Source organism: Diadema setosum, chromosome 13, assembly GCF_964275005.1.
Source record: "Diadema setosum chromosome 13, eeDiaSeto1, whole genome shotgun sequence".
Classification (NCBI taxonomy): Eukaryota; Metazoa; Echinodermata; class Echinoidea; order Diadematoida; family Diadematidae; genus Diadema; species Diadema setosum.
Genome location: NC_092697.1, coordinates 33899304 through 33918575, shown reverse-complemented (window position 1 = coordinate 33918575; position 19272 = coordinate 33899304). Strand labels below are relative to the sequence as shown.

The window sequence follows — 19272 nt, the reverse complement described above, 5'->3', positions numbered from 1 at the left end:
TTCTATTCAAACATGCTGATTGTGTGTGTGTGTGTGTGTTTGTGTTATTGTCTGTGCAAGTTTAGTATTGTGTCTACTTTGCTGTGACCGCAAACAACATGTTTCGTTGATTTTGTAGTCACCCTTCTCATACATTACATCTATCTAACAGCCACCCTTCCATCAGCCAAGCTCCTTATCCATTCTCTGGTTTCTTTCTCGCTGTCAAGATCAACTAATATTCCAAAATGCTGATAAGCGACAATCTGTTCCCACTTCCTTTCCGCTCCCTTTGCCATGCTGTCTTCACCACATCTCATATGTAAGCAATGTGTACAAAATGTAAACAGGCCGCCGAAAAGTCACCGAAAAAAGACTGTTAACACATGCTGTACACTGTAAATGCGTTGGGAATAAATTTGAGAACATTGAATAAAGAAAGACACTTGCATTCTGACTCCAAGAAGAAGCAGTCATGCCTCGATCATTCTCTCACTGAGTTTAAGCATCTAACTGCACCTCTACAAATATGAAATGTGTGTGATAAGTGTGGGTAATCGTGATGAACACAACATATCTAGCCCAAAAAAATATAAAAAGTTTGTTTGTTTGTTCTTTTAGATACATTGTCATGAACGAAAAATGAAATATTTCATAAGAGGCTTGAAGCAGAATCAACCTGATGTTTGCCCGTTTTACTACACTATGTTCTCCGATTATGATCTTTAAAGATACTTTTGCAAACGCTTTCCAAGCAAAATATAAGAGATGACTACTGGAAACATCACGTAATCATAGTATATTCTATGGTAGAATTACTCAGAGAGACAGAGAGGTGCCCGTATTTCTCTCTTATAGGCCTCACGTGTTCTCTTTTGCGATGATTGTATCTTGGTATTTCAAATTACTAGTGTCAAAAGCGGAGCTATAGCAAACTAACATATACAATGTACCTATACACGTAAAATGAAATTGACGATACTCCTCATAAACCTTACCGGCGTTCCACTGAAGGGAACTATCTTGGTAATATTTCTCGTAAGCAATGATAGTAACATCATCTACCCATCACTGACAACTACTGCTGTTTTCAAAGACTCAAATACAGTCCCCAAATGTGTCAGTATACAAATAACCAATTTGTTAGGCAATTGTAAAGGGTACATTAAAAAGCAAAACCTGTTTCGCATCTGTTTCCTCCGAATCCGGCTTGGCATGACATACCCACAGGGTCAGAGACGGACAAGAGGCGATGTTGGCAGTTTCCGCTAGATGAGCAGACCAAAGAGCAACTCTTCCCAAAGTTATTGTTGCCACAACCTGCAATCATGGGTAATAGTAAGTAAACAATGAATTACACTTCTTTGCATAAGGTAATGCAGAGAGCTGCCTGTAAAACAGTACTTAAATTATGTCAATTTTTATTCCGATAATCTGCCTCTCATGCCCCTCAAAAAAATGCATTGTATTTGGGTTCTTTTAGATAATTTGATTTGATTTGATTTGATTTATTTTCCGTATGGAATCATTTACAATTTTTTATCAATATAATTCTGATTCCGATACGATTATGATTCTGATTTGATAATCAAACATAATAATCATATACAAATATGATACCCATTATAGCTAGTTTCTAAATTTCAACAATTTTGATTACACATTATCTGTGACATAATTACAGTTCATGTGTCATGAGTAACCATACAGCTACTGTCAGTTATTGTCAATAATTATGTAAATAAAGAAGGAGACTTGAATAGTAATGCAATGCTAAAAAAAAGAATAATCAAGATTTTTTTTCTTTTGGTTCTAATTAACAATTTTATGATGAGAGAATCGTCTTCTGCCTGACATTGGATTAGACTTCGGCAAAAGATTTTGGTAACGAACCTTGGGAAACAGTCTTTACTTGTTTGATTTCATAAGGGGTTAGTTTAGGTTTTGGTGAATTCTCCAGCCTGCTCCTTAGATGAACATTGAGTCAGTGAACCGTGGTACACCTATTAGTCCTTAATGTTGATATTTTATTTTGAAAATCTCAGAATTTTCTCTTCAGTTATAGTTTGAAAAAAAGAAAATCCAGTATAACCAAGAGTATCTCTATGTTTGTCGAGATCATTAGAATTAATCAGGGTATCAGTTAAAGCGCTGAACTCCAAACCATTGTTCATCGGCCCAACCAGCAACTCCTGGATAAAGAGTTTACAAGTGCAGTAAACATGAGTTCACTCACGTAACAAAAGGCATGTTTACTTTTCAGTATTTATTGATTTCAGAGTCAAAACGGCGTCAATTATAATATCTCATTGCCACTTGGGTAATGCATGCCGTCAAACCCCCGTTTGAGGCGAGACCCCATCGCCAAACGAAGCTGATGGGGTGCTATACCCCCCTAACGATTCCTCGTTTGAGAAGTGGGAGTAGATGTATTTGCCCGCTGCAAAATAACTTTCTACTCAGGCGTGGCAAACCTGGAGGCCAAGCCAGGGTTTAATGACTGCAACAGCTGTCATATTACGTAAGAGCATGATAAGGATATCTGCCTGTGGCAGACCATTCAAAGTGCACTCAATTTTCTCTATTCTTTCTAAAGTTTTAGATTCTATATTCTATTGAGAAATTCTATAGTCATCCGTTTTGAATTTCGAACGAAAAAAATTGACCCATAAATAACGAAAATACAGGAATAAGAAGGAGAGCATTGTAGAAGTTTGTCGACACACACACGCACCATGGAACTACATAGCCCATGCCAAAACCAAAACAATCTCCTCCTCTCGCGGGTGCCCCCCCCCCCCCCCTCCCCTGTGGCGGTGACTGATGCTTAGAATAGGCCAGGGTCAAGAAACAGGTGTTTTATATCTTTGGTTTTTAAGTCCTGGATTGCCAAGATATACACTGGCATTGTCTACAGGGGAGTAGCTTCTTCAAACGAGAGATTTGCCTCATGATACAATGTATGTCATACTTGAAATAATAAACATAAACAAAACTCCTGAACTCTTGAAAAAGGATAGGAACTTCGATTTTGATCAAATATTCATCATTTTTCTTTCCATAATAACTATAAACTGACCTGGAATTCTCTAAATCTTCGGGTCTGCAAGGCGAAAATTGTCGTTACGAATATCGTAATGGCTTGCATTTGAACACCTTTCTGAACACGAACAACATTGATACATTGTTTATGGACTAGGTGTTACAACAAAAAAAATTCCCACTTTTGATCCTAAATAGTTCAAAAAACTATATTTATCAGATAACACTGTTATTGAAACGGGGAATAGCTGAACAGTGTACACTTTTGTTGGAGGTAATTTAAAAATGAAAGCATAAATCAGGTTCATTAAATTCAAGGTTTATCTTAGGCTTTCGTTCCAGATTTTGCTCTATTGTCAACTCTTTAAAAACTTTAATTTTGCACTGGGGTCGAATGGTGTGTACAAGAGTTGGTGGTTAACACCTAGACAATGTTTCTGAACAATGGCCAGGGTTTGAATGCTCTATTACATATTCATGAGAAATTTCGCTCTTACAGCTAGTCTTTAATCATCCTTAAATGTATGTGTATGCAAGCACATGAAAACAAGTGCTTTTTATGTGCATGCAATTTACCCTTTACCATGAATTCAGACTAACAGCGCCCAGGGCAGTTGATCATGCATTATTGATAAAGCATTCATGTGCCTTGGAGCAAGAGTCCAGAAGCCTAGCAAGCAGAGCTATCAAAAGGTGGTATTCGTGGCCAGGCGCGCCGGAAGCAGTTTTGGATTGGGGGGGGGGGGGGCAAACATTGGGGGGGGGGGGCTCAAGATTAGACCATGCATATGTTACACAATATACACATACACACACACATGCACGCACACGAACACGCACACACATCTATATATATATATATATGTATATATATATATATATATATATATATATATATATATATATATATATATATGTAAAGTGGCGTACGGTGGGTCGAAACATGGGGGAACCATAAAGTAATTTTGACGGTCTGTATGCTTGTGCGTGTGTGCGTGAGCAATAATGGGACTACAATACATTACGGAATGTGATACATTCAACAACGCAGTCATTGAGGAACATTGTAAGTTTTCCTAACATGGATTATGGAATGACGGTGTGAAACGATCGACAAATTATATACTGTCAGCAACATAAGGTGAATGGCATATCAATTCAATGCGAGCGAGCGAAGCGAGCAAGCTTGAAAATTTTGACATTCTACAGTCCCAAAAAGGGGTTTGTAGCTACAGTATATCTTTCACTTTGGAAATTAATGGGGCGGCGCATCGGGCGCAACTGCTGGCAATTACTGGCAGCAACATTAGGAGAATGGCATAACGATTCAATGCGAGCGAGCAAAGCGAGCGAGCTTGAGAATTTTGACATTTTACAGTCCAAAAACTCCCGTTTGTAGCTATATTTACCTTTCGCTTTGGAAATTAAGGGGTGGGGGCATCGGGCGCAACTACTGGCAATTACTGTCAGCAACATTAGGAGAATGGCATAACGATTCAATGCGAGCGAACTTGAAATTTTTTAATTCTAGAATCCAACAACTGCCGTCGTAGCTATGTTTTTCGCTTTAGAAATTAAGGGGGAGGCGCACCGGGCTCAACTGCTGGATGCGAGCGAGCGAAGCGAGCGAGCTTGAAAATTTTGACATTTTACAGTCCAAAAGCTGCCGTTTGTAGCCATATTTTTTCCCGTTTATTCATATATATATACATATTTATTTTATTTTCATTGTTTATTCATTTATCTTTATTATTATTATTATTTTTTTTTTTTTGGGGGGGGGCTTTTTTGGGGGGGCAAAAATGCGTTTTGCCCCCCCCCCCACTTTTTGGATTGGGGGGGGGGGGGGGCGGCCGCCCCCCTGCCCCCCCCCCCCCCCCCCACTTCCGGCGCCTATGTTCGTGGCATATTCGTGGTATCCATGTCTATTGTTTGGGGTCATTGTAAGCACACACTCCCATACACATCATTGTTTCTTGTGTAAAGATCAATTTTTGTACAGAGGGTTCAAATTTGACCAAAATCTCTAACTTAAGTTACAAATTGATTATGTTTTTAACGAAACTAATATTCATGCTCTCATATTCAAATCACCTCCAACTAAATTTTACACTAACCAGTTATTATTCAAACCGATAACAGTGTACAGTTTTTTGACTATCAAGGATGAAAAGTGGGAACTGTTTTTCGTAACCCCCAGTAAACCACATCTCGTTAATCACAACATCACGAAGTATAATAATTTGTTTAAATTAGTTAAGGTTGCACATATTTTTATAGGACAAGTCCATCTTCATAGTCATGCGAATTGAGTGAATGCATCACTAGACCACATCAGTGTAGAAGCACTTGGAGAAAGTCTGACAATCTGTTCAAAAGTTATGAATTTCTATAGTTTCTGCTCAGTCGCTGCTGGATGAGAAGACTACTTAAGCTTGTAGTGCCACATGACATTGTGTAAAACGCTATAAAGAAAATATAAAGAAAATTCGACATAATTATTTCTATTTTTTCGCATAGTAATGATAATATCAAAAGCTTCATTTGCATCTCTCAGAAGACAGGGGGAATAATGTTACCCCTTATCATCAACGGCGTAAATCCGTACTGAGGAGTAGGGGGATAATCGGCGATAGTTACCATCACCACGATTACAAGCCCATAACCGGACCGGCACAGCCTTGGGGGTGAAGGGGGAGAACACACTTTACAGGGATTGAATGTTTGCATCCCCCACTCTTTTGCATTAAGTATAAAGTGGGAGGGAAGTAGCAAAAGAAATCTGAAGACTTTTTGTTCTTGTTTCTGTTTGTTTGTAGTTTTTTTTTTTTTTTTTTTTTTTTTTTTTTTTGCTTGTCAGCCGACTTTCGGCAGAAAATCAGACCTTAAAGGGATTAAGACTTTTCTGTTGTTGTTGCTTTTTTCTTGTCTTTTGATTTCTTTCTTGTTGACCAACAGGCGATTTTTACCCCACCCCCTCCAAAAACGTAGCGTCGCCCTGAATAATGCCGAAACAAAATCAATAAAATGGTAATAATATGGATCTCCATTTCTTTGTATGTAATATTGTAGTAGATATTTTCCTAAATAGCTATTGTATTTTTCAGTTTTCTTGATTTAAGTCATCAAAGCAATCATCCCCAGGATTATATCGTTCCGTTTTAATGATGGTGGGTGGGGGAGAGACTTATTGGATTATCTGCGTGAGGTAGCGGAGCGACAGAGCGGGGGGAGATGGGTATCCCCTCTCCCACACGAAGAAGATTTTGCATTTTGATACCTAAGATTCAGCCATCTGGTGCACACTTTTTATGAAATTTTGGATTTCTTTTCCTATCAAAAAACAAGTACAAAAAGCGATATTCATAGACTATTGAATGACTAAATTGTGGTAGAGGGGGGGGGGGGGGGGCGAGGGTGTGGGAGTGAGAATTTTTTGCATTTTGATGTTGTACGTGGTGCAATTTGATGCATGTTTTGCGCGTTTTGTCGACTTGAAACAGTCCCACCTGTTTACGGTAGCTATATATTTTGCTTTAGATTATCATTAAACAATTTGTCTATACAATCATATCAAACAAATAAATAAATTACACTGAATATCATGAATCGCGACCGCGACCGAGAGCGAGAGAGGGGAAGGGGGAGGGTTGGAGGGGGTTCCCCCCTCCTACGGTGAGAACTTTTCATGCCTCCGCCACAAAGTGGTGCCGGGGGCATTATGTTTTCGGATTGTCCGTCCGTCCGTCCTTTCGTCCGTCCGTCCTTCCGTCCGTCCGTCCGTAATGAATTTTGTGGCAAGCGTAACTAAAAAACCTTTAAGGGTATCCTAATGAAACTTGGCATGTATGTGTATTAGGGGGTGAAGTTGTGCCTATCAACTTTTGGGTGCACATGCTCATGGTCAAAGGTCAAAAGGTCAAGGTCAAATACATAAAATTTCACTATTTCCACCATATCTCTGCGATGCCTGAAGATATTTTCTTGAAACTTAGTGTATTCATGTATTACCCAATTAAGATTCTCTGGTGAAAGTTTGGGGTCATGAGGTCAAAGGTCAAAAGGTCAAATAAAATATTAAAATTTCACTTTTTTTCTCCGTACCTTGGAAATTGTTCGAGGTATCTTCATGAACATACATAACTGACTGTCAGTGATTATCTAGACAATTTAGGATTCATGGGGTCAAAAGTCAAGGGCAACACTTCAAAATTTTACTATTTCCCTCATGTTTATGCAATGCCAGCAGGATTATTTTTTTTTAACACTTTGTGTATGCATGTATAACCTAGTAGAGATTCTCTGGAAAGTTTTTTATTTTATTTGCTTCAAAGGTCAAAAGGTCAAAGATCAAGTGAAAATGCTGAACTAAGTTTTTCCTTCATATCTCGGAAGTGGCTCAAGTTATCTTTAAACTTTCTACATATTTATGCATGTTCTACCTGACAGTGATTATCTTATGAATTTTAGGGTCAAATGCCAGATGAAAATGGTACAATTTACTATTCAATACAGAAATTGCACTTTTTCTCCATACCTTGAAAATTACTCAATGCATAAACGTATTAATTGGTAAAAGTCAAGTTAAAGTCCTTAAATCCCAAATCATACATGCTCTCCTATTCATCCAATTAAACCTAGGTCAAGGAAGGTGAACATTCAACACATTATTTGCGACAAACTTGGCATTTTAGTATTTAGCCAATTTTGTGAAAATGTAATCACACATTGTCCACATGTACTATCTAGACCTATAAGGAGAATCATGCATCATGGCGGAGGCATACCAGTCGCCATAGCGACATTATTTTCTATTTGCATTTTGATGTTGTACGTGGTGCAATATGATGCATTTTTTCGCGTCTTTTGTGGACTTGAAATAATCCCACTTGTTTACGGTATACAGCAATATATTTTGATGGTGATTTTTATCAAATAATTTGGCTATAAAATGGTATCATTTAAGTAAACTTCTTGTATCAATTCTTACATGTCTACATCATGACCGCGACCGAACCCAAGCAAGCGGAGGGGTGGGGTGGGGGATGGGAGGGGTATCCCACGGTGAGAACTTTTTAGCATTTTGATGTCGTAAATAGTGCAATTTGATGCATGTTTTTCATCAACTTGAAACAGTCCCACTTGTTTAAGGTGGCAATATATTTTGATGTAAATTATTATTGAACAATTTGCCTAAAATGATATCATTCAAATAAACATCTTGTATTAATTCTTACACTGAATGTCATGAACGCGACCGAGTCCGAGCGAGCGGAGCGAGCGAGGGAGGGGGGGGGTGGGGGTGGGAGGGGTATACCCCCTCCCACGGTGAGAACCTTTTGCATTTCATGTTGTAAATGGTGCAATTTCATGCCTGTTTGCATGTTTTATGGATTTTAAACAGTCCCACTTGCTTAAGGTAGCAGTATGTTTTGCCTATAAGATGGTATCATTTAAATGAAATTATTGTATAATAACTGTCATATCAATTCTTACAATGAATATCAGGAACGCTGTCTGTTAAGCAATCAAAGAGAAAAAGCAAGCACACGAGGGTGTACAAGGGGCATTTCTCCTCCCATCACACGAAGATGATTTTGCATTATCAGACCTGAAATTCAGCGAGCTGGTGCAAACTTTTGGTGCAACAAAAAAAAAATGAAATAAATAGGGCTTTTCAGGAAAATCACGGAATTTAGCTCTTATTCCGAATGTGCATCATCTCTGTCTATGTACAAAGTCTAGTGAGGTGGAGCCTAAGGGGAGGGGGGTTCCCCCTCCCTCTCAACGGAGATTTTGCCTTATTAGAATTAGAATAATGCGATCTGAAGCATAGTTTTGTGGAAAAGTCGGAAATTGTCATTGTCATTACTAAGTCTATAGAGGGAACCAAGGTTGGCAAGATACCTTTCCCATATTAAAGGGATTTTTTTTTTTCAGTTTTGAAATAATACATAAAGCAGGGCTCCACACTAACTTTTATTTTTGGTGGCCCGATGGGCCACCAAAATTATTGATTTTTATTTTTTGGTGACCCGAAAGTAAAATCTGGTGGCCCCCCCAAAAAAAAAAATCAAGAAAAGTGTAAGAAAAACTAAATCAGTTTTACTAAACATAGAAAAATAAAAAGATTAAGATACCAATGTCTAACATACGTGTATAAGATAAATAGAAAATTCAATCATCTTACCGTTATTCTGAGTTCTAAGACTAGCAAATAGACTTATAGATTATTAAAAAAAGTTGATGCCTATTTATGTGGTCAAAACTTACATCTGCAATGGGAAAGTGGGAGCATTTGCAGACATTTGTAAACATCCGACATTTGTTTTAGCATTTTAAAGAACCGAAAGTTACCGTTATTCATTTCTGATTGCTAAAGCAATCATCCAACATTTACTAGTATTTTTAAACCTTACGGAGCCGAATGTTACCGTTTATCATTTTCAAATGTAAAAGCAAACAACCGATATTCATTTTAGCATCTTCCGGACCCGAATGTCATCCTTATCAATTTCCGAACGCAAAGTCAAATATCTGACCTGCATCTTACCGTTATTCCTTTCCAAAAGTATAAGCAAACATCCGACATTTATTTTAGTATCACTCGGAGTCTAATATTACCGTTATTCATTTGCAAAATTAAAAACAAACATCTGACATTTATTTTAGCATCTTACGGAGCCTATTGTTACCGCTGTTTATTTCCAAAAGTAAAGGAAAACATCCGACTTTTTTGATGGCCCGATTGGGCCACCAAAATCTTCATTTCTGAAATTTGGTGGCCCGACGTGCGTTTTTGGTGGCCCCGGGCCACCGGGCCACCGTTAGTGTCGAGCCCTGCATAAATCTGTGATGCACACTTAATGAAACATTTGGAAATCTGTCAATCTAAATCTGTACTAAGTCTATAGGAAAAGGACAGAACGGGGGAGGGTTGGGAGGGGGTTTTCCCCTCCACCGCGAGAGAGATGTTGTATTTTCAGAATTGAAATTCAGCAATCTGCTGCACACTTCGGAAAAGACATTTGGACAAAACGCAAGAAAATTTTCTTCATTTCCGGAATCATTGGGGGAGAGAGTGACATGTCCCTCCCCAACCCCCTTTCCTAGTCCTCCAGGATTGACGTCCCTGCATACGAATCGGCTTTTGCATTCTTAGAATACAAAGTGCAAATGAAACGTTTTGATGTATATTCGGAAAGCTGTCAAGTGTACTAAAGTTATTAATGGGAAACCAAAGAAGGGTTGATTAAAAGAAGATATCCCCTCTCACCCGCGATGGATATTTGTGTGTGTGTGTGTGTGTGTGTGTGTGTGTGTTTGTAATTGAAGTGACAGACCTGATTCACACGTAAGATGAAACATTTGGAAATCTGTCAATCTAAACAAAAATAAAAAAGGAAAATGACCTAAATGGAAATGGGGTTGGAAGGATATTCCCCTTTCACGCGATGTATATATTTCATTTTCAGAATTGAAATTCTGCGATCTGGTGCACACTTTCGATAAGATATCTGGACAGTTTTCTATATAAAAAAAAAAAAACGCAAGAAAATTTTCTTCATTTCGAGAATCATCGGGGATCAAAATGATGTTTTCCCGTCCCCCATCCCGTCCTCCCCCCCCCCCTCCACCAGGATCGACGCCCCTGCATACGAGGATGCTTTTGCATTTTTAGAATTCAGATGAAAATATCTCGTAAACACATTTATGATGAAATCTGGGAAAATTTCCATCCCAGAAGTGAACAATATTTTTTTTTCCTTTTTGAGGGGGGACCCCGCGTTAATGAAAGTATCTAGATATATCCTCCCAGCCAGAGAACATTTGCATTTTTATTTAAGCTGAAATTACAGACCTGGTGCACACTTTAGATGAAACATTTGGAAATCTGTCAATCTAAAAGTGTATTAAGTAGAAAGGACTGAACGGGGAGGGTATAGAAGGAGGTATAGGCCTCTCCCCCTCTGGCGCGAGAGAGATTTCATATTTTCAGAATGGAAATTCAGCCATATTTGAGAAAAAAAAATATATTAGACACATTTCTATCCAAAAAAAATTTCCACATCTTCGGAGGAGCGAAATGATATGTTTGACCCCAATACTTTTATGGGGGAACCTCCTCCCCCCCCCCCCCGCTTTCAATGCCACTGGATATATGTGTGAAGCTCTGCAGCTGTACACTCTTTGATAAAATATTAGGAAATACGTAAATCTCAGAAGTGTACAAAGTCTATAGAAAGGGACCCAGTAGTGGAGCTTTTGCATGTTTAATAATTTCAATTCCACGATCTAGTCCATAGTTCTGGCGGTATTTGGACAATTTTCCACAAAGAAAGTTAAAGATTTCTCCTCATCTCGGGAATTTCTTGGGGGACAAATGATTTCTCTGCCCTCAACAGGAGCGGGACAAATACCCCTTTGTCCCCCCCCCCCCCCTCAAGATACAATCGACCCCCCTGATCATCCGTGTGTATGCCCATAAATGTATCCTGACTGAATCATCAGAATCATCATCGTTTCAGAAATGATTCAGGAAAGGGGGGGGGGGCAATTATGGCGGTAGATTTTTTTTGTTATTGTCTGTTTGTTTGTTTGTTTGTTTGTTTGTATTTGTACATAATTTGCGGATGGTCCCGAGTTGCTCGCGTCATAGCATGTTTACATGTATGCCTATACTATTTGACGTTTCAACGTCTGGACCATAGTTTATGTCGATATTACTTTCTTCGCGAGCGAGCGCTTGAGGAAATTATCTATGCATTATCCTACAAGCAGACAAGCTGTTCAGCTGTGTTACCTCTCTGAAGGTAGGCGTACGAACGTCATGTACCATGCCAAAATTGATACGATCACAGTTTTGCTTTCTCCATCGTTTTTCAAATTTCAAGGGGGATGATTGTACAGGCCATCCCCCTCCTCCATTTTAGGAGGGGGTTTAATTCCCCCCCCCCCCCCCCGCCGGGATTTACGCCCATGCGTAACATACGTCAATACCAAGTCGACGAAATATGCACTTAAAAAAATATTTTGTGAAATTCTCTTTTTCATTATTGTCGTTATAATTTCCAATTCTGATCAATATGGCATTATACGCTGTAGTATTCTTTTCACGCAGCTGCAGTGACTGCGCAGATGCTTTAAAAATGCATAAATTTTGAACGGATTGTCCGATTTTCCCAAAACTTTCATTGATTTGTTCTACTAATATCCTTTAAGATCAAGCTGCTTCAAGAGTCCATTATGATTGAAGCGCCTTGCTATTAAAATCTACTACCTTCTACCAGTGGCGTATCTAGGGAAAACGGCGCCCGGGGCAAGCCCACGAAAATTGCGCCCCTAATATCTGAAAAAGTGTTCAACCCCAACCCCATCCCGGTAGGGACTTTAAACAAAGTCCACATGATGCTTTTTCAAGCACTTAAAAGGGATCTTTTGAGGGTGATTTAAATGTAATGAATTTTGATAGATTTTGGCGAGCGAGCGCAGCGAGCCATCCGAAAATTTTTGTATTTCAGCTTACAAAACATGGAATTTTTGTCATTTTTTGCTTACCAAATCTTACAATTCTAATCAAGATATAGTGACAGCCTTATAGATATCGATTTATACCAAAAAACTGAGGACTTTAAAAAATACTCTAAATTAGTGCCCGCGAGTGAGCCGAAATTTGTAAATGTCCTCGTCATCATCACGTATTGTTCTTATCTTTTTTTATATATAAATTTTGGCGAGCGAGCGCAGCGAGCGAGCCGAAAATTTTTGTATTTCAGCTTAAATTTGTATTTCAGCTTATTTCAGCTTAAATCTCACAATAATAGTGACGACCTTATAGATAACGATTTATTCCAACAAACTGAGGACTTGAAAAAATACTCTAAATCAGTACGAGCGAGTGAGCCGAAATTTGTATATTTCTGCGTCATCATTACGGCTTTTTCTTATCTTTGTTTATTTTTTTTTTGCGCCCCCCTCCCCCGTATGCTCGAAACCGTTGGCGTCCTCTTTTGATCCAATCGCCGATCGCTTCAGAACGAATGAAATTGCAGTCGCTGCTCCGTGTAACATTTTCCTGCTAAATATAAAATGACATGAGTGAACACAATAGACATTATCATTTTGTCCGCGTCATCGTCACGTTTTGTTCTTATCTTCTTCTCTTTTTTTATACAAATTTTGGCGAGCGAGTGCAGCGAGCGAGCCGAAAATTTTTGTATTTCAGCTTACAAATCATGAAACTCTTGTCATTTTTTGCTTATTAAATCTTACAATTCTAATCAAGATATAGTGACGGCCTTATAGATAACGTTATACCAACAAACTGAGGACTTGAAAAAAATACTCTAAATTAGTACGAGCGAGTGAGCCGAAATTTGTATATTTCCGCGTCATCATTACCTTTCGTTCTTATCTTGTTTGATTTGTTGTTGTTTTTTTACGCCCCCCCCCCCATGTTCGAAACCGCTGACGCCTTCTTTTGATCCAATTGGCGATCGCTTCAGAACGAATGAAATTGCAGCCGCTGCTCCGTGAAACATTTTGCCTGCTAAATATAAAATGACATGTGTGAACACAATAGACACTGTCATTTTGTCATCATCACGTTTTGTTCTTACCTTCTTTTTGTATAAATTCTTCTTCTTCTTCTTCTTTTCTTTTTTCTTCTTCTTCTTCTTCTTCTTTTCTTTTTTTTCTTCTTCTTCTTCGTTTTTTTTTCTTTTTTTTTCTTCTTCTTCTTCTTTTCTTTTTTTCTTCTTCTTCTTCTTCGTTTTTTTTTCGTTTTTTTTTCTTCTTCTTCTTCGTTTTTTTGCGCCCCCAAGGAGTGGCGCCCGGGGCACGTGCCCCCCTTGCCCCCCCCCCCCCCCCAGATACGCCACTGCCTTCTACTGGAAACAAAGGTTCCGTGCCGTCTCAGCTTCATAACTTATTATGATTCTGCTCGTAATGTTAGTACCTATAATCATGTTAAAGACAGTATTCTTTTCTGACTGTCTGATATCGACAGAAAAAAATACAAGAAGAATCACCAAAATAAAGACGAAAGGCGTTTGGACTCTGTTACTGCAGCGAACACTACTGAGGAAAATGTGGATTAATGGGAAACTGCGATTTTCAAACACAGTAATGGCTTGGCTGTCGAAATGAAGCTGTTTACCTGTTTCACAATTACTGCCTTGGAATCCTGGTCGGCAAACGCATTCTCCGGTCACATAATGACAAATGCCCCCAGCGTTACAGTCCCGACAGTCATTCGAGCAATCCATTCCATACTTCTTGGAGGGACAATCTGTGACAAGGATAGTCCGTTTAACCGCGATGTCACGAAAGAATAATTTTCCGTGAAACAACAGTGCAATAAGTCGAAAGCACATGAAAGAAACCATTTATTTTTAGGCCGTGTCACACCTTTCTGCGCAAGATTCGCGGGTTTCTTGCGAGGGGGGTGGGGGTGGAGATTTTCAAGCACGCAGGTGAATTTTCCGCGGGCGAACAAGAATGTTTGCGAGTTTCCGCACTGGTATCTTACCTGCTAGATGCGTGCTATTTACCTTCTACTTGCGTGTATTCCGTGTGACCTGCGTGAAAGCTTTGAAACCGATCCGTTTTCTGTTACGAGCGACTAACGGGTAATGAGAAGTACCTGTGTTGGAGTTACCTGCGACAGGGGCGGATCCAGGAATTCCGTAAAGAGGGGGCGTGTTTACAAGATTAAAGGGGGGCGCACCCACCCCTCCCCCATTTTTCTTTTTATTTCTTTTGTTTCAACAAAAAATAAAGGGGGGCGTGCGCCGGTTGCGGTCCTCCCTGGATCCGCCCCTGCTGCGAGGTGCTTCCGGTAAGGGTCTCCTACTGATTCTGCGTATACCTCTGCGAGCAAATTCCCACGACTCACTCGGAACAAGTTTTGTTTATGCTCAAGGCTTTGTCATACCGTATCTGGGGAAGTTTTGCAGCTTGACTTGATGGGGAAACAGATTTGCTATCCGGACCTCTCCGCAGTTGGTCCGCACCTGACAGTACCTAGGCCTATAGCGCGTATCTCGCCTGTAGTTGCCATGAGGTGCGCACGCAAGTCCGATTTGACCGCAGCCAAGTTTTCAGCATGACCAAAACTTTTCCGAGTGAGTCGCGGGAATGCCCGGGGAGGTACACGCAGAACGCCAGTAGGTCGGAGGCCCTTAGCGGCAGCAGCTCGCAGGCAACTCCCACGCAGGTATTTCGCGGCAGTCCCCTTATGCAGCCAAGATAATGACATTCTGTGGACCTTCTGTCATTCCTTCAGCGGAATTCCTTCACTGAGTTGTCAGCCCCCACGCGCCTGGCACACAGGTCACACACTATACCCGCAAGCAAAATTTAAGTAGAACGCATCCAGCAAGTACTGACTCGCCCAAATCATTGTCCGTCCTCAGAAATTGTCCCGTGTGCTGGAAAAATCCCTACACGCAACAACCAAGCGTAGCTTGCCCGGAAAGGTGTGACAGGGCCTAAACATTGTTGCGGGTAAAAAGATTTGCGGGCGACTACGGGTGAGATACATGCTAGGTACTGTAAAAATTGTTCTTCGCAATTCGCATTAAGTTTATTTTACCCTTTTGAACGAGAAATGAAAGTAAATACTGCTGTAATATACCGGTCAATGAAAGTGTTTTTGTCTAACCTCTGACAAAGAGCTTCACAATAGCATGTTCTCCAGTTTCCCTGTTGCCGTCAATGTAGCACTCATAAATCCCTTCATCGGACTTCCTGACGTCACTGAGGGTTACTGATGTCAATCCACGCCAAGCAGTTATGACGTCATCTCCGTTGCGCCTCCAGACGAGGTTCCCTTGATTTAACCCACTTCTCATTTGCACTGTTAGGGTCATGGTTTCACCCACTCCAATTGTGTAAGACTGCTTTTCTGCCCATACCTCAGAATTATAATCTGAAATGAAGTCAAAAGATAACAATCCGACGTAGCATGCTAGATACAAAATCTTCTTTCGTTGTTGTTGTTTCATATTTGCATTGCGATTATTCGTTGTTTATTGCCTGATTATTGCAAAGAAGTAAACGTTGTTAACTCTTCGGAAATTTGAATTACACAACTATACAAGAAATACTCAGGCCTTTTGCATAATAATGAAATTGACCAAACTCGGATAAGATCTTTGCTGTTTTTAAGAATAGCTTCCAACGTTTCAATATATCCCCATAAAACACAAAAAATCCGCGTTCCAGCATGGCCGAAACAAGGAACGATTGCAAAACTGTGTTTGTTGTCCAAGTATGTCTTTTAACCCGTTGAGGACGAGTCCCGAGTATACTCGGGCAGGTGTCTATGGGAAATGCGTGTTGTAGCAAAATCAAACCGTCCTCAACGGGTTAAGCTCTTTATTCAGTGAAGAAACTGTTACTGTGATCAAGTGATAGTAATGAGACCATTTCCATATCCATATCGATGGTTTTCTAAACGCAGAATTGGCATAAACACCGCTTTTACAATCGGTTTCCAAATCATGCCTTATCCATTTGAAGGCAATTGTACCAAAATTATGATCCTATTCAAGACAACTGCAGTATAAGAATGAACTTGACCTTGTTACAATAACTTTGAAACAATACCTACATAACACATTCTGTTACCCTCCAGATTGTCGAAGGCATTCAAGAATAGCATGCTTAATAGTAGAAAATCATTTTGGAGATCGAACCATTGATCTATAAAGTGCATCCTTTCATGCAGCAAGCATCTATCTGATTCGATATTCTCCTTATATTATTCAGTTTATGATACCTAGGTAGCATGTAACTTGCCCCTATATTTTCAGAAACGTAACACCAAACCAGCTGGAAAACAATAAACCAGATAAACAACTTTATTCAAATCAGTTTAAGATGCCATGGAGTCATGCACTAGGAACATAAAGTTATCTCAACTCAACAAGCCAATTCAAAACACCAGCGTTTCACAAACAGCACAGAATTTTCTCAAAAGTTGACATTTGTACATCTAGTTGTGACTCTTCCCACTATTGGACATAAAGGGAAAAAATACTTCATAATTATTTCAAACCAATCATCTAATTTTAGCGGTGTTTTTTCCGATCGTTAACAGCCCACAAACGATTGCCCCGATATATATGTGACCCTGCACCACAAAACAAACAAAAAGTCGCCAGACATGATTTTTTTAGTTAAGACCACATTCTGAAAGAACAGACTTTAAGCTTTAAAATGATGTATAACTAGAATCAAATGGACTCTCCCAATCTATCTAAATATTGAAAAGAAAGAAACAATCTCAGGAAAAGTGTGAACTGAGAAAAGAGGCTATGAAGTTGGAAGTACTGTGTCTATTCAAGCACTTAATCTTTACCAAACCGTGCTAGCTGTGCGATGAATGGGACAAAAAACAGGAAGTAAACCAACTGAGTAACAACAATGAAGGAATTATCAGATGAAAGTGAAATTAAAATAGGCCTCATTAACACATTCTGTCCATAATTAATGCCAACTTTCAAAGCAGTAGCACTATCTTTTCAAAAGTTATTAGAGTTGAAAGTGAAGAGCGTGTACAAGTTTTTTTTTTTTCAGAAATGAAAAAGAGACTCTAAAGACACACCTAATCACACTATTCTACCAAAAATGTTCGAGATAAACTGCTAGAAACACACTTTCCAGCCCATTTTATGACACCAAATTTTAGCATAATGTAAAAGAAGACTTGCTCTTTAAGGAAATATGAAAAAGTCAAGATCGGCTAGGTTGACCCGTTTCACTTATTTTCAGTCCTCACGCAAAATCAGTTTGTGCGACTTTTTGTTCGTTTTGTGGTGCACGGTCACATATTATGTATGTATGTATGTATAATATAAATATATATCATTATTATTGTTATTATTATTATCATTATCATTATCAGTATCATTATTATTATTATCATTATTATTATTATTATTATTATTATCATTAACGCGATATCCAGCCATGGGGGGAAATTTCATAAAAAGCATGAACATATTCAGAAAAAAATGCAAATATTGCCCTTTTTTTAAAACATTATGCTCAATGCAAATTGAACTGTCAAGAGGACAAAATGCATCATATCCCACTAAATTCTGTATGTTAATGAGAAAATACAACTCTTTTTCTGAGAAAAGAGGACAAATTCCCCCTATGGCCCGTTTTCTTGACACATCCAAATATATACACCATTTTATTTTGCATCCCTGCCAATCTTCCCTATAATTGTATTGATGGTGCAGTCCTCAAGCTATTCCCTACACACAGTGCCATCTGTGCCCTACTGTGGAGTAGTCCTCAGGCCCTATAGATCAATCATAAGGCTTTGAAAAACGTCTAAATCGTTAAGGCGAATCAACATTTTCCCCTTCAGTACGAATTCCCTTCAGATACTTCCTTTTCAGACGTATATTTCCCCTATGAACTTTGTATACTTATATATACATATACATATACATTATGTTAAAACAAAAAGGAAATTGTGTTTCAGCAAGGCTTATTTTTTGACACTGTGTTGTTGTTGTTTTTTTTTAATAATGTGATAATTTTAAGGTGTGTTTTTAATAGAGCTCTCTTTTCGCTTCTTAAAACCCTGGACATATTTCTTTACTTTCAACTCTTATAACTTTAGAAAGAGTAATGCTACTGCTTTGACAGCTGGCATCAATAATGGACATAATGTGTTAATAAAGCGTGCTCAATTTCATCTGCTAATCTCTTCATTGCTGTTGCTCTAGGGGTTTACATCCTTTTATTATCTTTTTGGTTAAATTCATTGCACAGCTAGCACTACTCGTTAAAAATCAAGCGCTTGAATAGACCCTGTACCTCAGAGCCCCCTTTTCTCAGTTCTCTCTTTTCCAGAGTGTGTTCTATTTTCCCATCGTTAAGATGGCTAAGAAAAGCCTATTTGAAAGGAGAAATACACATTTTAAAGAATAGAGTATGCTCTTTCAGAATCTGCTCTTTAATACCCAAAAGTCCATGTCTCGCGACTTTTTGTTGGTTTTGTGATGCAGGGTCGTATACATATACATATATAACATGAATATGTTAACATTGTCTAGTTATTCAATGCGGCAGAAATTTTATTTTCACTGGTGTCATATTACCCCAAAAAAATAATACTACTCAAATACAATCATACAGTCAGCCTCGACATCTTGCCAAGTCAAAGCGAGTTATTGTTATGACTATAACACAGTTATTTGGTTCGAAACTTTTTATTCATCTTACATG

At 38.9% G+C, this 19272-nt stretch overlaps 1 protein-coding gene across 1 annotated transcript in view; it reads right to left on the bottom strand.

Annotated features, from left to right (window-relative positions):
- The window catches only part of LOC140236608 (uncharacterized), a 197920-nt gene that overhangs the window by 53496 nt on the left and 125152 nt on the right, over nucleotides 1-19272 (bottom strand). Inside the window, 3 exon segments of the mRNA XM_072316531.1 lie at nucleotides 1159-1299; nucleotides 14180-14311; nucleotides 15686-15952. Coding sequence (XP_072172632.1) covers nucleotides 1159-1299; nucleotides 14180-14311; nucleotides 15686-15952 — 540 coding nt within the window.